General features: G+C 34.1%; 1 protein-coding gene across 2 annotated transcripts in view; it reads left to right on the forward strand.

Annotated features, from left to right (window-relative positions):
• The window catches only part of LOC119837565 (transcriptional activator cubitus interruptus), an 89341-nt gene that overhangs the window by 37086 nt on the left and 26734 nt on the right, over nucleotides 1-25521 (forward strand). For both annotated transcript variants that reach the window (XM_038363187.1, XM_038363188.1), the window contains exon 2: nucleotides 2721-3009. In XM_038363187.1, coding sequence (XP_038219115.1) covers nucleotides 2864-3009 — 146 coding nt within the window. In that variant the 5' untranslated portion in view covers nucleotides 2721-2863. The remainder of the gene's footprint in view (nucleotides 1-2720; nucleotides 3010-25521) is intronic.

Raw genomic sequence — 25521 nt, forward strand, 5'->3', positions numbered from 1 at the left:
TAAGGGATAAAAAGTTACCTATGTGTTATTCCAGTTGTTCAGGTATAGACGTACTAAATTTCATTGCAATCGGTTCAGTAGTTTTTGCGTGAAAGAGCAATAAACACACACACATCCTTACAAACTTTCGCCTTTATAATATTAAAGTACGATTTCATAACACGCTTAACCGTATTAACAAATGTAGTGTAAACAATTTGATACACTTCACCTACATAATAATGATAGGAATGATTTCATCGATATCGATATAATATTTACGACCGCACTAGTCATACCATTTAGGGGACAATGCACGTTCAAAACAATCACATCTTCATTAATTACAGAAGGAATTTTACTAAAGGCTCCTTAATAGCGTTAAGGTTGATTTACACTAGGTGACATTTTGGAGACAGAATAATATTTCTTAATTAAATGCTTTATAAATAAATATAACATGATTGAATGTGTTTATTTAAGAAAATATTTTGAGTAAACGATATATAAGTAAAGTTTGTCTTACAAACATAATCAAATAACCGTATCTAAGAATTTTTAAACAAAAATACCATATAGGTGACTTGTAAATATTCATACAGGTGAAGTTTAGTAATATTTATTAATATAGTATTTTCTTGTGTTTGATTTTATGCGAGTATACATTTAGAAATAAAACACTTTTGAACGGGGGGACTCCCCGTGACCACGCTCGCTGTAAAGTGTTCGAAACGTCGGGTTAATAATATAGTGAATAAATCGCGTTTAAAATCCGTTAAAAAGTCTTCATCTTCTTCTCCTCTTTGTTAATGGCTTCACCCAACGGAGGGACTGCGCCAATGTCCAGTGTAAGTGGGAGAGTCAGGACTCTCTCGAATTACAGATAAAATTTCTAAATATTTATTACTGTTAAAAATTCTAAAATGTCATGCAATTTACTTGTATAACCAATTGACTTGGCATTTGCCTATAATTATACAAAGATAAATTTTTAAAATCCGAGATGAGATTTTCGTTTGTCATAAAAATTACTCTAGGTAGTCTTTGCATGCGTCTAGTGTACACCCGTCTTAAACTACGAAGGGGCCGATAAAAACCTGTCGAATTCAAATGTTGCCCTTTTCAGAACATGCTAACATATCGTTATGATTTCATAATTTAGCCGCCTTTTACGGTATACGGCTTTTGGATAGTACATTTTTGTCCTGCTAATTTGAACGAGTGCATAGCTGGGACGATGTTTTAGTATTAATAAGACTGTTTTGTTTGTTTGTAATTTTGATGAATTATTTGTATTTAATTATAAGCACATTGGATCTGTTCTTAATTTGAAATAATTGTTAGTAGTAAAAACTGGGTTAAGCAACGTTTGTCACGGTCATAAATTGGATGGGTGATACATTTTTCAGACTGCCGTTGTTCTTTAGCTTATTACATACGGATAAGGTACGGAACTCGAAGTGTCGCTAGCCCGATTCGCGCTTGACCTATGTTTTCGATCCATTAATAAGCGAAGTTAATATAACTGTTTGTAGGTCATCACATAAACGAATTAATTGCTTTAAGTGGTTTGGATCCTCGCAAGTCACCAAAATGCGCGGCGTTAACTGGATCGTTTGTAACATCTTTGAGTATAATCTTCTGAATGTTTCGATCGTCCATACTGATATTGTAAAGAGGAAAGATTTGATTTTTTACACGCTTTTTATTAGCTTCACCTGTATGTTTGTTTGTAACCGACTTCTTTGGGCGCGATTTTGACACTTTAAACGGCCAGATTTCGTTCAAACTTTGTAGATTTATTGAGGACCGATGACAATACACTAATTTGATAAAATTATTCCAGTTTTCAATTTGCAAAATATGATTTTTGTTAAAGCGTGTTTTTTAGTTTTTTTAAACTATTATATTTCATTTGTTTGTTTGTTTGTTTGTAATGGATATGCTCAAAAACTACTGGACCGATTTTAAAAATTCTTTCACTATTAGAAAGCTGCAACTTCGCTGAGTGACATAGGCTATATATGGTACATACCACGGGCGAAGCCGGGGCAGACTACTAGTATTATATAATTTAAATTAAAAATATAAACACCGAATGTATAAGAGCGCTGTGACTGGTTGATAGGTTGTAATGGAAATGGGATTTAGAAAGAAAAAAAAGAAAGAAACATTTATTTATCAGGGACAGCACAACACACTTATGAAAGACTTAAATTATTATTTTAATAAATTTGACGTTAGAACAATTTACATAGAAGTTATAAAAACAACCCGCCTGCAATGATAAAAGCTCAAACTAAAACTCAAACATTTATTTATTCAATTAGAAGTACTTTTGAATCGTCATAACAAAGTTTTCACATTTACCACTTTAACAACAACACTGCTACCAAGTATATAAATTATAAAAAAAAAACAGTAGCAGTCGTGGGACTGCCGATAGATGTGAAAACGGAACTATTAAGTTGAGAGTAATTAAAACTATATGCAAAATTATATGAAATTTTTTATGTACGCGCACATAATACAGTCAGAAATAGTCGATGTATTAGTGTATACGTGCACACAGGCTACTGCGCGTGCGCTAGTCTGGCTCTCCATAGCTATAGATATACTATTATCATTAGCATGTCGGTGACGCGAACCGAGGATTTTACCCTCTACCAAAACGCTCAACGCGTCTAAAGAAGTTTTCACTTCAATAAACAAATAACAACAAATACATTTCTTTGTTCCAGGTGACAGAATGCCAATCAGAACGGAACGCGCCGCGACATTATAGCGCGACAATGACGAGAACAGAGAAAAGAGTGGAGATGACTTGATCGTGTTTGTGTGTGATTTTCTGATGTTCAAAGACTAATAATGCTAGGACTCTATAATGCCTGACCGGGAGGCTGTCGGACCTGCGGGCAACGGTTTCCTGCCACTGCAGTTTCCGTCGGCGTTTGCTGCGTTCCATGCCACCACTGCGCCATCCGCATCTGGTACCATGCACCACGCAACGCATTATCACCATCATGCTCAGTGAGTAATTTTAGACCTTATTTGTATGAAGCTAAAAACTATAGGTTGTGCAAAACGTGAGAATTCAAAAACACTATTCGTGGTAAATTACAGTAATTATAAATAAATATTAAAACCATATATGGTATAAATATATGGTATAAATATATGGTATAAATATAATAAATATAGTAAACGGATAGTTATTTTGGAATGATATTTAAAACTAAATGATCTATTGTTAATTTTATCTTGTATGTATGCATGAATATAGTGAATGTTACAACTTTTAAATAATCATATTAAAACCATATAAAAGTATTAAATTAGCCGGCTGCAATGCAATTCTTATCCTATACACTAAAAAGCGATATGTAAACGGTGCTTTTATAAAGAAAATCTAAATTTAGTGCCATAAAATAATTACTGCGGGCGATAAGTACTACTAAATTATGCTTAGCAGAAATTATTTCAACATTGTAGTTTATATTAAAGTGGGGACGGGTGATTTTGTAGATTATAAATTCAGAACTATCTAAGCCTATAAAATTATCGTAATCCTGAGAGAGTATTATGAGGCGATTCTATAACCGTGAAATTAAATAATTATTACGAAATTAAAATTTAGTGCTAGTTCTGGTTTAAAATAAATTATATATAATAAGGTCAGTTTAAAATCAGATCAGTATTATCCCAAGGGAGCATTTAATCAGAATAAAAAATATCCTATGACCCAAGTCAGCTCATACCTCGTCTGTGAACTAAATTTCATCAAAATCCGTTCATTAGTTTCATCGTGATTGACGGGCAAACATCCAAACAAACAAACTTTCACATCTATAATATTAGTGTGATGTAATAACACACATATCTACAGTTAAAAAGTATACTATTGAACCGAACAAATTGCGCCAATAAACCGTTTAATGTCTGAAAGCTGCATTCATCCGTTTCGCATTAATTTTTTACAAATCCCACATAATGTTTATTGCGTTCGAAGTGCCTCTATCATAATCTGCGAAATAATCCAGCGGGCTCACCGTATCCGATGAAATCATCTACATAACTAATTTTATTATTATTCCCTTGAAATGCAAGTGTCCTTTCCGATCGTTTCATACTCGTTCCGAAACGCCAGATCCATTTATCGGGATAGACTAGGGCTGTCGCTTGGGTGTTTTCTTTGATATTTGAAAGTGCTTTTTTCGTCGTTTAATTGAAGTTAAAAAACTAGGTGCTTGATTTTCGTGTGTAAATAATTTTAATGATATATATAAAATTAATACTCTTATTAAAACTCGAAAATTTGTGTTTATGTAATTAAATCAATTGAATTATTTTTGTTATGCATACAAAGAAACAAAAAACTAAAATCATTTGTGGCAGCCCTAACTAGACCATAAAACTGAGTGGTTCATTAAGCATTTGCACAAGACCCTCGCTACCTCTTTATGTATTAAGGAATATTTTTGCAACTTAATCGATACTTAATTTTATCATGTAAATTTGCATAATCATAACTTGCTAACTAATTTTGGCAGACTTTGTATTTTATGTTAATATTTGACATTAGCTTAAAATGCATTCCAACGCTAAAAACATTTATGTTTTTCTGTTAAAAACTTTTTTTTTATTAATAATTAAACCTCAATAATCTTAAAATCAGGCGGCATAACAACACGAAAATATTTATTTACTAGTTATACTACTAGTTATTGTTTCTATTTTATCACATAAAATAGAAACAGAATATACGGTTTCGCGGTAAGTTTGTTATATTATGGGATTTGTTTCTCATGATAATGGATATGAAAGTATAGGTAAAGTATTTTTTTGGGGCTAAAATGTGTCCTTATCACGGGTGTGAAGCGAGCAGGTAAAGCGTTTGATTGGCCCAGCGTATTAAAGCACAATTTACAGTCGAACCATAAAGCCGAGGTGAGACAGGGTGTTACTTAATGATAATTTATTGCAACAACGGTCATGCGAGAGGCTTCGACGATAACATTAATCTCCTCTAACCGGACGAACGTACAAAAAATGGATCGAAGCAAGAACAGGAAGTCATCAAAGGAATTGAGACATTTACAATGTTAGAGACGTTAATAAAAGCGGGCATTTCAACAAATGACCGCGCCGCCGCGCTCAAAGGGTGTGTGATGTATGAAGCGGACGAGGTTCGCTCGAATGCAATGATTAATGTTAAACTCCGACGCTTTTCTCTCGAACGTTCTAGAATATTAAAAACTTTTAAAACGTTAATTTACTAACAGTCCGCTTTTGCAGCTCTGATGGATTTGACGGCCGGCTGGACGCCGCAGATGCAATATTTTTAACTTTATTGTTCGGGCTCTGAGTATCAATAGTGCTCTTTGTTCCTGTGTCAAATTGAAGTAAATCAGTACTGCGAAGTCCAGTAAATCTTTCGCACGAGAATCGAGTTGGTGGAATGATTAATTTATATTCGTGTGTTATTTGTTTTAGTTAGTGAATTGTCTTGCGAGGAGTTAGCTCCAACGTTCGTGGCCATTATTTTTATTTTGTTATACGATGGTTAGTTCTTTGGGTGTTTCAGTGGATTTAGTTGAGACAATGGTTAGGTTTGCTTGAAGGTTTCTTATTCACTTTTACATGTGAGTTTTTATTTTGTAGTGTTATCTCTGTTAAACTGTTTATGTGAAATTTTGGTAGTCATTACAAAATATGTAGAATTTATGTTAAACTGTTTTTCATTTAATTGTAATTGGTAAACAACGAGATGTGTATATAATTATAAATAGTAATTGTAGTTATTTTGCCTACGTTGATGTAAGTAGTAACAATAGAAGACTAAGATATACTGCAATACTAAGCACTAGTTAGTACGTAGTTAGAAATAGTTTTATTTTAGTAGAACCATTTTTGTTGTTATAATCTCACATTACAAATACAGTTAAGAGAGACATCTTAGTTATGTTTTAATCCACATTATCAATGTAAAGCTAAAGTTCTTGGTCATGTGAAGTAACTATACTGTAGTTCTACCATTATTGAAGTTACATAGATGTTACACTAACACAAATATATTGAAGTTTGATTTAATTTACACTTACACATATGTTGAAGTTTAATGGAATTTACACTTGCACAAATATATTGAAGTTTGATGGAATTTACACTTACACATATCTTGAAGTTTAATGGAATTTACACTTACACAAATATGTTGATTTTTAATGGAATTTACACGAATGATTTATAGTTACGCAGAAGTTACACAAACGCACCTAACGCTCGATCCAGACAATCATCAAGCGACTTCAACTTGCAATATTTGTCTCCAGTCCAGTCGGAATTTCGCCGGAAGTTTCGGCCGAGTGTGCCCATTAACGGCTCCACGGTGCCTCATTTAAATCTCCGCTGCGATAATTGCCACCACGTGTTTATTTCTAAGCATTCTAAATATATCACGCACAATGGGTTGGACACGAATGGTTATTTTGGATCTTTCGCTTTGGGTGTAGGGTTGTTTGAGTTATTTAGTGTTTGCTTCAAGTAGCTGTGGTGTTGTATGGTGGGCAATTAGTTGTTGAATAAGTGCTTGATTGTTAGAAAAAATACTGTCCTATTTCCTACTTCCTACTAATATTATAAATGCGAAAGTTTGTAAGGATGTGTGTGTGTTTGTTGCTCTTTCACGCAAAAACTACTGAACCGATTGCAATGAAATTTGATAAGTAGGTAGCTGGACAACTGGAATAACATATAGGCAACTTTTTATCCCGTTATTCCTACGAGATACGGACTTACGCGGGTGAAACCGCGGGGCGCAGCTAGTTTTTAATAAAATCCATTCATTGGCGTGGTTAAAGTAATAAACATATAAGTAATAACCCATATGACTAAATTTCATTTATATTATTAGGATACATTAATGACTCTTAGGTGACAACCCTAGCACTCAGTCAATTCTGTTCGACCACAAAAGAGGTGTTGCGAGCCGATGTCGTTTGATTCATTAACTAAAAACCTTTGAACTGATGTAATGTCTAATGCGTTATGTGTAACGGTAATGACATTGTTTTTCCTTTTGGTAAATAATTTTAACTCCTTTTTGATGTTTCGAAACATAAACATCTATGAATATAACGTATTCAAGCTGTTTAAGATGATTTTAAATTCAATTCCAAAATTATGGATGTTATTAAAGCTTATATATGCAATTTCATAATCTGGTCAAGAGAGAGTCGGGCAGCGGAGGGGTTCTCAGCTGGTAAATTGTTGGATTTTATAGTCTCTGTTGTAATGTTTAATTTATTTGTAAAATGTTAAAATAGAAGAAATTAGAATTACACTACGTTATTAATATTTAGCTCTTTTATCCAACGGTATCAAATCATATTTATCTCTTTGACAAACAGACGAGCAAACAATAAAACTTTCTCCGCTTAATGCCTTAAAAAGAACCCCAAACCAAAATCATAGATACGCATCTAACTGTTTGTAAAATATTTATCAAGTTAAGTCCAATTTATCGATATTTTAAATATTATATGACGTTGAATAAGTTGTTTACATAAATATTAGACATCCAGTAATATTTATAACGAAATCTCACCGTGTGAAATACGAACTGGTTGGGAGTTGTGGCGATAAAAACTCCATATTCACAGTTAGGGATCTAATCGTTTTAATACTTGATATTATAGGGCGTGTAGAATTTATATCATTGATTGTTATATCTCGGATCAATTCCAGGTACTCTGATCTGTCACATGTTTGGGTTAAGATCTCATGTGTAATGTGAGAAATGAAAGGTTGGACGTTTATGAATAGAATGAAGTTAATAAAAGCCACGTTAGGTCATTTAAAGAAGAAAATTGGTTCAGAACAAAGATTTCGGTCATAATGAATAACCAATTTTAGCAGTTACCCTTAACCTATTATGTATATAGGTGCGACTCGTTCTTGACGGATTTTTTTAACATACAAAATCTATCCGGTTATCTTTCACATGGTAACCGAACACCGATGAAGATGTACCATCTAATTGTCGACACTTGAAGTACAATGCGCCACACACGATGCTTTGTTTCGACGCGTTCAATTCGCGGGATGCGGGCCGAAGAATGGCTCCTCGGGTCATTGTGGGGACATGTGGTAGCTGTTTACGGCGTACATACATATAAAACAGGTCCTTTGACAATCCGTGATGCGAAGGACCGGATAATGGCTCAATTAAATCTATTAGTGATAGATGTTTTTAAGGTTTTGTGTTTCCAAATGTTTTCGTGGGTATACCAGCTTTTAATAGATTTTATTTTGGACTTTATGGAGTACTAACGTTAGAATATTATATAAGATCCTATGTAGAATGTTGAGTTAGATCCTTAAAAATGTTTGGGGGGTTTATAATAATGTTTGTTTTCGCGGGTAAAATATAAAAAAATTACATCAGATAACGTTATTCTTCATTTTTATTTTCTGTCATTGCAACCGTTTGTTTTGAGGACTGTTATCACAGTTCTATATTCAAAAAATTTTTGAATATAGAATTCCAAATTTAAATGACTTTCATTTCCAGTGTCTATCACATGCTTTTGCTTCATTATTCTTTGTACTACGTTATTATACTTTTCTAATACGCCTATACTTGGATATTAGTTAATATTCCCCCGGCTACGTTAAGTCTCCAATTCTATCTTAACCGCAGCACGAATAGTCGACGTTTACGGCTTTTCTCGTACGTCTGCTCAATGATTATTCTCGGAAATGCAAAAACTGCGCGAACTTGACGTTTCCTCATGATTTATCGGTCTGGCACAAGGATGTGGAGTAGCTAATTGTCGGTCTTGTTGTTTAAAAGATTGGAAATGAAATTGTAATTACGGTTGAGCGGCTCTTTGACGGCGAAGGCAATGAGAGCTGAGATAGGGATGCTGTGGAATCAGTCTTTCTCAACTTCATGATTTGAACTCACTGTAAAGAACAAAATTACCATGACAGCAGATATGGGACTTGTGACATCTCTAATTGGAAAAATCTTGATCATGCCCGTAATATACATTAAAGCATCTTTGGATCTTTCCTAATCAATAAATTCATAATGCCACTCGCACTTGGTTATATATCTATATGCTCGATAAGGAGACATATATAACACAAGTCTCCATCGTCGCCCTTAAAGTCGCCCGTCTCCGCTAGTGGTACATATTGCATATGTCACAGGGCTAACGTACCAACCCTTGTAGAAATATATAGTAGTTCCTTGGATTACCGTGTTGAAACAGTCTTCAGCTGTTTATAAGTACTATAGAATAGATTTATAAAACAGGGGTATAAATATGTATTTTGTGCTCAAAATACAATCATCATAAAATTCTCCTGTCAACCATTGGACAGTTACAACCATCTAACAGTATTTCATTCAACCAGTGCCTGCCTAATTCCGCGCCGAACAAAAAATCATTTAGCCGGTCAATCGGGCCATAAACGAGATCCGGTCGTAAATTGGTGCTTCCTGGCATCCTGGACAGAGAGCTATTGTCATAACTCCTCTATTAATAGATTGGGGGTATTCGAAACCGCTTCGATAGAGATTGAACGGAGACTATGGCCGTGAAGGCCATTATAATATATATAAGATATGGTTTTCTGTACTGTTCTGCTAATGTTGTTAGATAATGTCGTTTGTTGTTTTGTACTGGATTTGTTTTTGCTTGTTTTGTAATATCTGTAAACATTGTTAAATTTTTGATTTATGGCTTAAGATGTAAGACATTTCTTATTCTATTATCTTCTCACTCATTCCTATTAAGACAAAGTGACATGAGATAGTTTGTCACAAAGTTGTATTCTATTTATTCTATTTTACGTCCGCATAACTCGCTCACAAATTGGCATACAATACTTTAATATACTTTTTAACGGATTTTAAACGCGATTTATTCACTATATTATTAACGTTTCGAACACTTTACAGCGAGTGTAGTCACGGTCTTTAATTTCTAAATGTATAATACTCACGTAAAATCAAACACAGAAAAGATACGTACAGTTGAAACAATCTCTAAGTATTACGTCACCTAATTAATTAGTAGATATAATACTTACTCCATAATACCTTAAGCCACAGGCGGACAACGTACAACGAAAAACATATCTTAATTCTACATACACGCATCGGTGTCGGCCCTACCAAATACCTCTCATAAAAGACGTTTAGGTAGAATTTCAAGGAAAAAATCAACAAAACCAACAACAAGCGAGCATAAGTAAAGGGCACAAGTGTAACATTAATCGAGTAACAATAAATCGGTCGCCATTTTTATGTTTTAAGTGCGATTGTTCCCGCGCAAACCGCGTGTCGTATTAAAACCTTTGATATAACTCCAATGTGCGTACGTCGTTTATTGTGGCTCTAGGTTCTGTATATTTCAAATTATAAATAATGCATAAAGTTATATGCCTCTATTATCTAGCTATCCTAATTGCGTAGTATTATGCTATCCTACTTCCTAATATCGTACTAATATTATAAATGCGAAAGTTTGTAAGAATGTGTTTGTGTGTGTTTGTTGCTCCTTCACGCAAAAACCACTGAACCGATTGCAATGAAATTTGGTACGTAGATAGCTGGGAAACTGGAATAACATATAGGCAACTTTTTATCCCTATATTCCTACGGGATACGGACTTACGCGGGTGAACCGCGGGGCGTAGCTAGTTATTATTATAAACGAGAAATTTTCTTAGTATGGATGGATGATCGGGTGAACGTATGGATGAATTGTTACACCTTCATGCAAGGACAGCTTATTTTAATATATTATACATATTAATATATTATATAATTTGGTACAGAGTTACTTAAAGTCGATAAATGTTTTTTACTCTTTCACGTAAAAACTACTCAATTGATTTTAATGAAACGTTACAATAATATAGAGCCCAGAACACTACATACATAAATACAGTTTATACAAACTCATGTTTATAAAATAACTAACTCAGAACAGTTCAATCAGCTAGTATGACAAATATACATAGCCCTAAAACCTGTTCATTGACATGGGTTAAACAAACTCATGTTTACAATATAACTAACTCAGAACAGTTCAATAAGTTAGTTTCATATATACACGGAACCCAAAAGCCTGTTCATTGTCACGTTGCGTGCTTTAATCCCGTTTTATTTACAGCAAATGTGACCGCAGTGAAATTTAAAACAATGGCAAAATACGGTTCGGCAATTATCGCGATAATTTATGATTATTGAATACTAGCTGCGCCTCGCGGTTTCACCCGCGTAAGTCCGTATCCCGTAGGAATATCGGCATGAAAAGTTGCCTATATGTTATTCCAGTTGTCCAGCTGTCCACGTACCAAATTTCACAGCAATCGGTTCAGTAGTTTTTGCGTGACAGAGCAACAAACACACACACATCCTTACAAACTTTCGCATTTATAATATTAGTAGGATATAAAGAAAATAGAAAGTTGAATCTGCCCGTGTAGAGATAGAGAATATGACCATATTTTCCGGATATTATTAAGACACCTTTCAACACTTTAACGATGAACCGAAGACTTATCCCATCAAACATAACCACAATCTAGAAATTAAAGAGGTTAAGGGGAGACTATACCACGCTCGCGTAAAGTGTTCGAAACGTCGAGTCAATAATATAATGTTTATAAAATAAATCGCGTTTGAAATCCGTTAAAAAGTCTTTAATTTCTAATTGTATAATACTCGCGTAAAATCAAACACAAGAACATACTATAATGACAATCTGTAATAATTCTGTCACAACCCCTCCGAACCACAACCACAAATAATGTATTAAATAAAAATATTTTCGCAATCGAAACGTTTATAGCGCTAATTAAGGTACACGCACCGCTACTGGCTCGACACGCGACGTTGCATGTCCGCTTTTGCGCTTTTTTCACGTGCACTCAGCCTCCCGTGATTACTGTTGGGAGATTTGATTTCAGAGTAATAAAACGCATATTACTTACGCGCTGTTTTATTGGTTTTTTTGTTCAGCAAATGGCGGTATATGTTACATAGGTAAGACTAAATATGTCCGGCATCAAATATGTAGGTTATTTATTAAGGATTAAGAGTTGTTGGATATTTTATTGTATACGATATTGATGGTATGCGATCATCATCGCCCATGAACAGGTCACGAGGAACTACTCCTGCGAATGCGCTGCCCGCTTTTAATGGGTACGGGATAAGGAAAGGATTGATGACTGGAAAGAAGCAATGGACTGGGAAAGGTGAGGAAATGGAAATGGGAAAATAATTTCTTCACCAGAATTAAATAAATATCACCATTATTCTAACAATGGGGAAAAGACATTAGATTCTGTAATTAAAGCATATTCTTTGAATAATATTTAACGTAATTAATGTTAATGAGCTTTCTGTGACTCTAAACACTATCACAAAAGCTAACACTGAAACTTTACACGTTATCAAAGTTGAAGCGTGGCACCTGCCGCGTGTTTACTGAGTCAATATGGAACTTTTGTTGCAATTCATAAGCGGAGGCGGTTAGCGGTTTAATGAAATAACTGGCTTATAAGCTTTGTGTGTGTATTCGATTTTTTGTGTTCTTGAAGTGAGTTATTGTATCGTGAATGGATTTCAATGAAAGGATTACTTCAGCGCTAGGTTCAGATTTTAAGACTATTTGGCATGATATAGACCATATGTAAATGAAGAAAAATGTGTACCTAAATTTTTTATGTTTAGGTTCTAACTGTACGCGGCACAACTCGTCATAGAAGACTAATACTAGGTAGACTAGAATCCCACTAATATTATAAATGCGAAAGTGTGTAAGTATGTGTGTATGTATGTTGCTCTTTCACGCAAAAACTACTGAACCGATTGCAATGAAATTTGGTACGTAGACAGCTGGGTAACTAGAATAATATATAGGCAACTCTTTATCCCGATATTCCTACGGAATACGGACTTACGCGGGTGTACCGCGGGGCGCAGCTAGTAGACTATATGAAGAAAAATATGTACCTAATTTTTTATGTTTAGGTCATAACTGTACGCGGCAGAACTAGTATTAGTAGACTAAGTCTAGATAGACTAGAATCTTACATAAATGACTTATACGTGCCGTGCCGATGCATAACTTTCACAAACATCGTCAATATGATTCTAGTATTCAGACAAACGATTCCTATGTTTATAATCGCGGCCGCTCTCAACGTGCACCCCATTAGAATCAAGGAACAGTGTCAAGGGTTAGGTTTACACGTGATGCTGGATGTTGATGAACTAGCAAAGTAGGAAACGATATATATAGAATCAAACGGTTTATTTCGGCGCGCAGGAGGAAGTTGGCTTTATAATTATGCTGTTTGTTTGTTTTGTTTTAATTGGGAGAAATAAAAGTCGTTTAAATAAGCAGAGGTATTTTAATGAATAAATATAAAAATAGGTGTAACACAGTTTAACTTGATACAGTTAACATTTGTCTATATATATATATGTAACTAGCTGCGCCCCGCGGTTCCACCCGCGTAAGTCCGTATCCCATAGGAATATCGGGATAAAAAATTGCCTATATGTTATTCCAGTCATCCAGCTGTCTACGTACCAAATTTCATCGCAATCCGTTCAGTAGTTTTTGCGTGAAAGAGCAACAAATACACACACATCCTTAAAAACTTTCGCATTTATAATATTAGTAGGATTAGTATAATATATACTAGTATATTAGACTTCATTTTCACGTAGTTAAAGGGTCAAATTTAATCCTAACTTTGTGTACTTATCAATTAACAATACAGTAAGTTTATTTTATTGGTCTGTTTACGATTGGCAGGGTGAAATAATTTGTTACCTGGTATTTACTCTTAGATATATAGCCAGAGCGAAACTGCGTCTCTTAGTGCTTTAAAACTAAATCTATTATTATTATTCTATAGGATAGTAATGCTAATAGCACTACCAATAAATGATTACTAAATTATATTTATGTTTTAATTACTTTCGCTTACAATCATGCAACGATTACATCTCGTCCCATCAACACGCCATCGCGTGCGAATTTCAATAACAGATATTTTATTGATTCGATAAAGATATAAAATAAATACAAAGGAAATATATTAAAACGGATTTCATACTCTCTTTTTAAGGAAGTTTTACAACATTATCGTAAAAATGCAGTTTAATTTCGATCAGGTGATATTTTATTGTGATATAAAAATTTGAGATGTTATAAAAATTTCGGCCGTGGATTGGGTAATAAATAATTTTTGTAATGTGATTATTTTTATGATAGAGGAAGGGATGTGACGCGTCACCCGCAGCTGGTGACAAACATTTTATGGACACTATAAAATTTGCAACATATACCCTGGGACTGCCATGAATGAATAGAAATTCTCTTTGAATCTTACAATTTTAATTTCTTTCAGTTGCAAACATACAATTTCTCAAATTCTTAAGCTATGAAGTATTCAAATATCTCAATATTGATATAATAACATAGTACAATTTTGTTGTCCTATCAATACTGATAAGCTGATTGCGCTCACGATAGCAAAATTACGGGAATAAGTAAAAACAAATCAACAATCACAAACTACCCTTCTCTTCCTTAATCGCGTAAACATTACCTGTCGGATGGAACAGTAACGAGGCCTACTTAAATCTCCTCCGCTGCTACAACATGTCCCGCTGATGAAGAAGTTACGGAGCTGTTATAGATAAAGGTCAAACACCAAGGGCCAAGACGGTCGTTAAACCCAGCATTTCAATAAAAATCACCCTAGCGCTCCAACAGGCCTTTTTACGACTCATTCGGGCGTTTTATCACTTTTATACATATGAATATACGTAAACACAGCACCGAAACAGGGAAATTTAAAACTGTTTACGGAGTCTAATTGAAATTTTATCGGCCTTAAACTGTGTACCATGTGCGCCGGGGTACAGAATAGATCTTGTCTTGTATTGTTTATTTTCATGCACCGGTATTGCTGTGATTTATTTATATTCGGTGGCGTTGTCCACACTGTAATCGAAGAGTATCCACATTATATTTTCTCATATATCATCACTATATCGCATAAAACAAAGTCGCGTTCTCTCTATGTATGCTTAAATCTTTAAAACTACACAATGGATTTTGATGGGGTTCTTATTATTAGAGGGGTTTATATGTATAATAATATCTATTAAACATCTCCGTAAACAAAAATTAGTAGTTGTAAAAAAACACGCCTTTTTTGCTGTCTACACAAAAACGTTCTGGTGGAATTGCTATTTGTCAACTGGTTTTAAATATTTTGTTAAAGATTAACTAATACAGTTTTAATGTATTTATGGAAAATTATAATCCATGGAACGTTGTCGCTTAAGAACCGCGAGATAGTTCTTTGGCATGATTATTTTTATGTTAAATGTTGAAATGTTGATATGATTTTATAAGAGTTTCTTGCCGGCTCTCTTTTGTAGACACTGCTTTCCAAAGCGACGGAAAATTACTATTTTTCTGTATTATGACGATTCAGCGCTTCCAAATGAAGTCCAGTTGAATGAATAAATGTTTGTGTTTGTGTTTGAAGAACAGTTTATATTGAATACATCTACACACACACATACACACACACTCACACACACATACACACATACACTCACACTCAATACTCAAAATGGCATGTAATAATTAAATATTTACTTTTTTATGTAATACGATGAAAGAGATTGAGCCCCACAACACAGGGGATCCTAGTGTGGGGTTCAATGCAATATATATATATCTATATCATGTGAAACTTTTTGAAACAAATAAAGAAATTTTTATTTTTTTATTTTTTATTTTTATCTGAACGAAATTTGTTGCACACAGAAATAGAAGACTTAGTGACGCGAAAATAAAACTTAAAATGGGGTATCAATTGATGCCCTATTTCATCAAGATACATGACTTTATTCTTCTAATACATATAATAAAACGTATCGGCATTACAAACTTATCTATACGACAAGTGAAATAGACTAAACAGAGCCTTATAAATGCAACGTGACGTCACCAAGTGCACTGTTTGCATAAATGACCAAAGGTTAACATGGCCATTGACTCACTCAAGAGAATTATCGGAAAGGCGCTTCTATTTGTTTTTATTCGTGTTATGGACGCTTTGACATCCACTGCTAGATGTTAAATTGGATGGCAATGAACTTGTGGATGCTAGGGTTGTGTGTAAGTTATAGTTAGAAAGTGAGTTACCCGAATCCTTTGACCCAGAATACATCCTGATAGGGATTGCTAACGTCATCTAATATGGGTGGTCTACACTCAAAATATTATATGGGAATATGCGGCTTATATAATCTAACTAGCTTTTACTCGCCGCTTTGCACGAGTTAAATTCAGATTAGTAAATAGATGTTATTATACATATAAACCTTCCTCTTAAATCATTCTATCCATTAAAAAAAAAGCCCATCAAAATCCGTTGAGTTTTTAAGATTTAAGCATACATTGGGACAGGGATACAGAAAGTGGGTCGTGGACGATTTCTCGAAGAGTTCCCACGACCTCGGCTAACGTGGTGAGACGGAACACAGTGGAGTTTAGTCGGTAGGTCTACTGCTTATGGCATATAGGCAGTAGGAGTCCGACATAACCCGCGGTCTTTCCCCGAAGGCCGTGGGTATGCATGAGCATTCTCCACTATAAAAAAAAAAAAAGGGATACACAAAGTGACTTTGTTTTATACTATGTAGTAATTAAATTATTTAATCTTAGTAATAATATACTGTATTAGTCTATATTACCTGAACAAATGAATGTATCGTTATCATTATATTAAAACCCTGGGACTTTCTTTTCCTCCGACTCGGACGAAGCCACGCGAAAAGCTAGTAGTTTGAAGATATTAACTGTATAAATGAATGCATTCTATCATAGGTCAAGTGAAGATAGCCTAAGTAATATTGATTACTTAATAATTAATGTTAAAACAGTGGCTTGCTGTAATGGCACTGCGACTAAAATGAATGAGCGTTTGATTTATAACTATTCGCTGTTCAGATATGTTTTAGGTCTTAACTTCCGCCATTAATAGTGACGTAAGACCTAGTGCGGTGGTTAGTGACATTAAATAAGTGAATATTGACGGAGGGTGTGAGTTCTATACCCAGTATTGATTAAAATGTCTCTATATGTATTTATGCAGAAATAATAAAAATAGTGAAATAATGAAAGACGCTTTAATGATGGAATCAACTTCATCGTCTTATTTGCACTTATATGAGTATACGTATTTTATCCTGGCCATCCTTGACAGAATAATAAGCTATACGTCTTAAATTATTGTATTGACACCGATCCTTTATAAGAGAACAAGGTTTGAATTAAATCTGTCCGTCTGAAGTGGGTCTGAATCTCAGAGTTTTAAGTAGTCGGTTACCCACAAACATAGACCAAATTAATATATAAAACAGAACTAAAAAACTAAACTTCCAGAAATGATTAGATAACTTATTATAATCTTTGATTCAAAACCATTATAACAGACACTATTTTGGACCTTGGAACTAACACATAGTAATAGAATGCTAATCAGAAGCTTGTACAGAATCACAAACAATCAAATGCCACCAATTACACTATCCCACTAAAATTATAAATGTGAAAGTTTGTTTGAATGTTCGTCCGTCAATCACGTTGAAACTACTGTACGTATTATGACGAAATTTGGTATACAGACAGGGTATGAGCTGACATGGGTGATAGGATACTTTTTATTAAATTTTTTATTTATTTACATGCTACCTTGTGATAAAACAGGAACCATGATATCCAGGCGGAGGCAGGACGAGCGTCTAGTTTATAATATTAGTGTAGATGAAGAAATTAGACATGCTCAGGGTATATCACGTGGCGGTGCGACGACCCCACCGGAAGTGATGTGTTTGTATTTTGTATACATTCACGTCAACGCATCTCAACAATATTCTACAGTTTATTATGGTCTGCCCTTTATAGCTTTATCTTTGACCAGTTGCGCAGTGGCTTACGGTGAGTGAAGTCTAGGGTTGACATTAATTTTACGCGTAAAAGTATTTCCCAGAAAAAAAGTTGACATTACTACCTCACTTTATAGGAGGTTTCCATTTCCTCACCCTTCCCAGGTAATTCCTTCTTTTTGATGTGAGTTTTTTTAATAGATAGAGCGATTTGAAAGGAAGGTATATATGTATGATAAGATCTATTAAACTATTCCGAATTAACGCGTGCGAAGCCGCGGGCAAAAGCTAGTTCATTATATAAAGGAGTTTTCAATACCCAATGTATATTTAGACTGAGTATTACCGTTCGGAAATTGTTTGGATAACTCGTCACTGTTTATTTAACCTTCAAATGCATTAAAGACTACGTATGTTTTTTAATCTGTGCTGGTTTATTAACTTCCGAACGTTTCTTTAATCAACTTCATGCTTTGGTTAAGTAATATATTATACTAGCGGCCCGGCTTCGCACGTGGTACATAGCTATAGCCTATAGCCTACCTCAATAAATGGATCTATCTGTCTATCTAACACTGAAAGAATTTTTCAAACCGTACCAGTAGTTCCTGAGATTAGTCCGTTCAAACAAACACTTCAGCTTTATAATATTAGTATTGATATATGCTGATCATCAGCACTGGTCAGCAAATGCAGATCTCGTTGCGATGGCGTGACGTTTTTCACCTTATGTCTAATGGAATCGTTTTGAAATGTATATATAATAACTAGTTTTTGAACGATTCTCTTCTTTTCCATATAAATTCCTAGAACGAATTAAAAATCTTTCCAGTTTTATTTAATTACTAATTGGATTTATCAAGCAGGTATTACATATTATAAAAGAAGAGGAGTTTTCGTTTGCTGTATCAATTTATATATTTGATCGTGGACTATTTTATAAGTTAGCTCAGGCTGGAGAGGGCTCTGTTGTCCGACTGTGTTTTCTACATTAGGCAGCTTGGGTACGACATATATATACGTAAAAAAATATCAAACTAACAACGCGGCAGATCCATAAAATCAATTACAAATACCCTCAAATTGCGTAATTTTAACGACGATAAAACCATCATAAAATATACAATGTAATTGTGTCACCCTCGTAAATTTTAAATAATTTCGGACACGTGTCTATGTGAGTCGTAAATCTATTATTTTTAGTACAGCCGCGGTTTATGGGTAGATGAATCTTATCGTAAAAGTGCATTGCACAATTCGGTGCACGTGTTTTTTATATGGTATGTAGGATAGTCTGTTTGTTTATACTTCTTTATTATTGGTGTTAAGGAGATTTTTTCATTGGTTTCGTTTATCAAATATGGTTGAAGTGACTAAGATTGAATTATTTTAAATAATTTTACGAATTGTATAGTCCGAGGTTATGTTATTTTCCTTATTTTTTCGAATAGCTTGTAAATTAATAATCAATAAACTCTTACTGAACTAGAAGAACTGTGAATCCTTGTAAGATATTATTATCTAAAATTAAACTAATGTTATAAAAGTGAGACATTTGTATTTTTATAATACATTTGTAATGTTTCGCACAAAAACTTCTAGACCAATTACAAAAACATTTCAGAGAGCTGCAACTTTATTATTGACACAACTAGTTAGTACATAAAGTAGATTCTAAAGAAGCCTTCTTAGAAGTATATATAAGTGATCAAAGAATCTCAGGATGAATGAACAGTGTCTTATATTTCTAACATTACGCGAATAAATTGTATTCTAGTCTGATAACGTTATCATGTTTATGCTCAGATGGTAATGTCTGATTTACGGCCAATTAAAACTATTGCGAGCGGTCAAAGATGACGTAAATACAAGCACTTTCTCTGATTGACGGCCTCCTTAATTGGGCCACTAACGTTTGAATGATCAATTGGGATACAGTGGATTTAACTGCATGTCCGTATGTTATTGGGATGATTTTATGTTATAATAATAATAGATAAGTATATGTTTAGATTTAATTATTTTAGTATTGAGTTTTGCGTAACAAACATCCAAAGATTCTTAGAACTTCGTTTATAATACTAGTAGGATGTTATTTCTCTAAATTGAAAACGATAATCAGTTCTGTCTGGATTCTACTGATACCTAAACATTATACATATATAATACTTAATCCTATCCTATATCCTACTATAATATTATAAATGCGAAAGTTTGTAAGGATATGTGTGTGTGTTGCTCTTTCACGCAAAAACTACTGAACCGATTGCAATGAAACTGCACGTAGACAGCTGGATGACTGGAATAACATATAGGCAACTTTTTATCCCTATATTCCTACGGGATACGGAGTTACGCGGGTGAAACCGCGGGGCGCAGCTTGTACAACGTTAAACATCTTCTTGTGCAGAGTTATAAAAACTGTTTCGACTCTAAAAAATAATTGATACAAACTCGCTGAGGTCAAACCTACGCGAACTTTGCTCCACAACATTATCTTAATTGCTTTGTAAACATTTGGGCCACAGATAATATATTGTTGCATAATTTTTTTTTATATGTTGTTCTATTTTTTCAGTCCCTAAAAATTCGTCGCGATTTTTTGTGGTAAAATTCTTGTTTTATTGAATTAAATATATAATAATATATCTATAATATTTATAATTTCTGGATATATTTAAGATAAACATAGAAACAAATTGATAAAGTATTCACAGGTCTTATAAATTAGTTGTTATATATTTTTCAGTTATTGTTTTTCTTAACAGTTTCCAAAATAACATACACAATTAAAAATAACACGTGCCTGTTACCTTGACGCTGCCATAAAAAAAACCGTCGACTAAACACAGCAAATGCATTTAAAACATTTCAAATCTAACCATAAACCATTCCTTTGCCCCAACTTTCAAAATCCCAAGTCCCAAAACTGCCTAGGGTGCCCATAATTCACCACATTGTCCCCAAAACAACACAATGGCTGGTCACCCGCTGGCTTCCCCGTATCTTCACACTACAGGGTGATTCACATTTCGTTTCATTTATTTTAATTGAGCTGTCATTTTGGCATATTGAAAAATAAAATGTCAAAAAGTCGTTGTCGGCGCGACGGGGCGCAATCGGAGGTACCCATTAGTTAAACTTCGGTGAGGTCACGGTGTATTTTTAAAACAAACATATTCAATTTTTTTTGGTCTTATTGCGTTTATTGGGACACGCTGTATTATCGATGTAGGTGCGTGTTATTAATTATATTGTGGCGGATTAAATGGATGTTGAATCAGCCTGTGGATTTCATATTTCGCATTTAATTCTCAGTAAAATAGTTTTCAATATAAAGGTTTCATGCTGATTCATTTTCTTTAGACATTATACTCGTATTATAATATTCTTTCATTAACATAATATAATTTTGAATTCATAGATCGATGTCCAAATTAGTCAAGAACGGCTGGACGGATTTGTATGAAGTCTAACATAATGATAATTTATAGTTACTTAATTTCAGTTAGTACTAGTATTTTATGTTATCTATGGTACTATTTTTAACCGACGTTTCTAAGAACGTAAGAGGTTTTCAATATAGAAACGTGGGTGAGCTTTTTTGCAGAAAAAATTCAATGTAAAAATAGCAAAAATTGAACATGGAACTATATTTGTTTGAACATAATAGGTCTTACAACCAATTACTCGTTATATGCCTATTAAAAACCATGTGTCATGTATAAAAATATATATATAGAGTAGTTAATACAACTAGTTTCCACTGTAATCATATAGAGCAATTAACACGCCCACTCGACCTCACATTTCATTTCACTGACACATAGCTTTCCTCATATAAACGCTTGCAATTGGTTGACATAATACCTCCCTTTTCCGCGCTTGGTTAAACAGCGTAATTAGAATCTATCTTTTTATATTACATATGTGCATGAAGGGGTAATTATGTTTTAACCATGAGTTGTATAAAAACTGTTACAGTTATTTGAAAATGATTAATACTTTTTGAAAATAATGTGTTTTATGTTTCAATACTTTTTTATATTTAATATTACATTGTTGTCAAGCTTGGCATTACAAATGGCCGTGATTTTTTTTTTGAATTTAGAATTTACTTAGAACGTCTTGCAATTATTAGGTTTGTTATCAAATAATTAAAAGAAGCAATAATTAATATATCACCGCGTAGTATAAAATGAAGTCGCTTTTTCTGTCCCTATGTATACTTAAATCTTTAAAGTACAAAACAAATTTTGATGGTGTTTTTTTAATAGATAGAGTGGTTCAAGAGGAAGGTTTATATGTAACATAATATATTCAACTACTCCGAATTTAACATGTGCGAAGCCGCGTGCAAAAGCTAATAATATTATAATTTATTGTCTTTAAGTTTTTCTCCATTACCTTATATACGAAACGATACAATTTGTTCAGATAAATTATAAATTTATTCCAATTAATAAAAACAGATTTATCTCTAAAATATTTCGAAATTCGCAGGCCCAAAGCTTATAAGATATAAACGCTTTATGGCCGCCGGTCGATCTTAAGAGCACAATAAATCTTGCCTTATGCTTTGTTGAGATGACTAAGTTATTGTCCAAGTTATCCCCCGCGAGTAACGAACCGTGAACTTATTATGGAGACATAAAATTTCGTAGTTAACACCTTTATTTGAATGTTGGATAAGTTTAAATTATTACGTGATTATTGTGATGTGGTTGTTTGATAATTTAGTTTTTTACGGCAGAGCCAGTGAAGAAGGGTTTTTTATTTTGGATGATTTAAGTTTTAGTGGATTTAAATCGTGTATGTTGTTTATAAATATATATACATATACTCGCTGCGCCCCGCGGTTCACCCGCGTAAATCGTATCCCGTAAGAATATCGGGATAAAAAGTTGCCTGTATGTTATTCCAGTAGTCCAGCTGTCTACGTAGCAAATTTCATTGCAATCGGTTCAGTAGGTTTTGCGTGAAAGAACAACAAACACACACACATCCTTACAAACTTTCGCATTTATAATATTAGTAGGATTAGTAGGATATTATCAACGAGCGATCCGCCTTCGTCATTAAATGGAGATGGTTAGGTTAGGTTAGGTTAGGTTAGTCGCGGACGTATTTTAACCAGCTCCCGTGGCCCCTTCACTCAAGTGGCTAGACGGAACACAGTGGGGTTTTGGTCGGTAAGAATCCGACATAACCCATGGATCCATCCCCGGGGGCCGTGGGTATCTATGCAAGATTTCCCCACTATACAAAAAAAAAAAGGTTAGGTTAGGTTAGTTCTTAGAGAGTGACATATCCTACATTTTGCCGCGTGTATCTTATTCCCATGAGAATCTCCGTTGATCACTCTTCCGGAGGCCCATATCCTTTTCCTCACCCTTCCCAGTCCGTTTCTTCGTCTTAAATACTTTCGTTTTCCCTTACCCCTTAAAGCGGATATAGGCAGTGCCTCTGCGAATGTGCATGGGAGGTGGTGATCACTTACCATCAGGCGAAGCACCAGCTCAACCATGCGGGCGAAGCCGCGGGCGTAATCGGTTAGGTTTTGTAATAATATAAATATCCATTGAAATCCTAGCACGAATACTAGCTTCGCTTGAAAATTTTTCTGTATCTGTGATGTATAAAACTAAAAGTTAGTCTGTGCCTTACCTATATTTTATAATTGGTACAGACCGCAAAAGTAACCTAGACTAAAAAAAACTAGTTGCATAAATTAATCCCTACTAATATTATAAATGCAAAAGTAACTCTGTCTGTCTGTCTGTTACGCTTTCTCGCCTAAACCACTGAACCAATTTTTTTGTAATTTGGTATGAAGGTAGAACTGAACTTGGGAAAGGGTATAGGATAATTTTTATCGCGAGAATGGTAGAAAGAGTTGTAATATGGAGATGAAAGCAATATAACCGAATTGCACGCGAGCGAAGCCGCGGGCGGAAAACTAGTATAATATAATTTGCATTAGCCATTAACATTTTACCAGTTGATTGCACAGTGTCGATATATTATATTACAACTATTTTATCTTAAATTTGATCTTTCAATAATCGTAATAAAGTTATAAAAAATTAGGTAGTCGAATGGTTTTAGCTTACAGCTGACAAGTAAAAACTTCATAAGTCATTAGTATTATGTATTGAACTGGTATTTTTTAACGGATTTTAAACGTGATTCAATCCTACTTATATTATAAACGCGAAAATTTGAAATTTCAACCATTTTTCTATTAAATGCTTGCGCTGAAAACTGGTTTTGTAATCTCCGCTTATAATGATAATTAAGTTGTAATTAATGTCATGAGAAATATCTTCAGTTAATAACGGATTTAAATTGCCATGTAATATAATAATATCTCACAACAAGATAATGTGATAAGAGGTTAATGAATTAATTAAATTTAATATCTACTTATATAATCCTATCCTACTATCCTCCTAATATTATAAATGTGAAAGTTTGTAAGGAGGTGTGTGTGTTTGTTGTTCTTTCACGCAAAAACTATTGAACCGATTGCAATTAAACTTGGTACGTAGATAGCTGGACAAATGGAATAACATATAGACAACTTTTTATCCCGATATTCCTACGGGATACGAACTTACGCGGGTGAAACCGCGGGGTGCAGCTAGTATAAGATATATACTTGTAATAGTGATTACAATTTTACCAGATTTTTATTATTAATAGTATAGGTTTTTTGTGCAAAAATTATTTAAACGAAATTATCCATTAACGTAATATCACAACTAATAACGTCTTCTATATGAAACAAATATTTTTACTATATAATACTAATGACATGAAGCTGAAAATTTTTTTGTTTCAACGCGCTTATCTCAGGAACTACAGAATCTATGTTAAAAATTGTTTCACGGCTGGCCATGTACGTATTCCTTGAACTATATACGTACGAACCGCTAGTCGAATAAAAAGCGGATTAATAAATTTATACCTGCACTTCAATCGGTCGGTTAAACTGATCAATCAAAACATTCAATTCGATAATATACCGTTAAAAATCAAGTATTTACCGATAATAGCTGTCAACACTCAATATTGAATGAATAACAATATCGACTGTATACGAACGACCCTTTTGAAATGTAGTCTGTGCGAAATCTGCAGGACTAGTACCAAAACTTTCTTCCTGTTCGGAATCCTCATTTGCCGTCTCGTTCACGCCGGCCGGCTGCAGCGAGGTGCGAACGGGACGGGTGACATGAAGACGTCACGCGGCGAAGGCGCGCGCTGCACTTATTTATTTTGCTGGCAGACATAATTTTTGTTGTTTTTTTCACGAACCCAAAGCTACGTCTTTGTTCGAGTGAGTCTCGAGTTGGATAATTTCTTTATTCCGAGATGAGCACACAATTTCTGGGCCGCATTATTACGTTATGGAGTTGATTCGAGTAATAATTTTATTACTGGCCGCAATGGCGGAATGCTCTTACATTTTAATTTTATTTGCGTCTTCAATTACGGTGTATATTCAATATTGATGAGAATTAAGCGTT

The sequence above is a fragment of the Zerene cesonia genome, chromosome 28 (genome assembly GCF_012273895.1).
Source record: "Zerene cesonia ecotype Mississippi chromosome 28, Zerene_cesonia_1.1, whole genome shotgun sequence".
Classification (NCBI taxonomy): Eukaryota; Metazoa; Arthropoda; class Insecta; order Lepidoptera; family Pieridae; genus Zerene; species Zerene cesonia.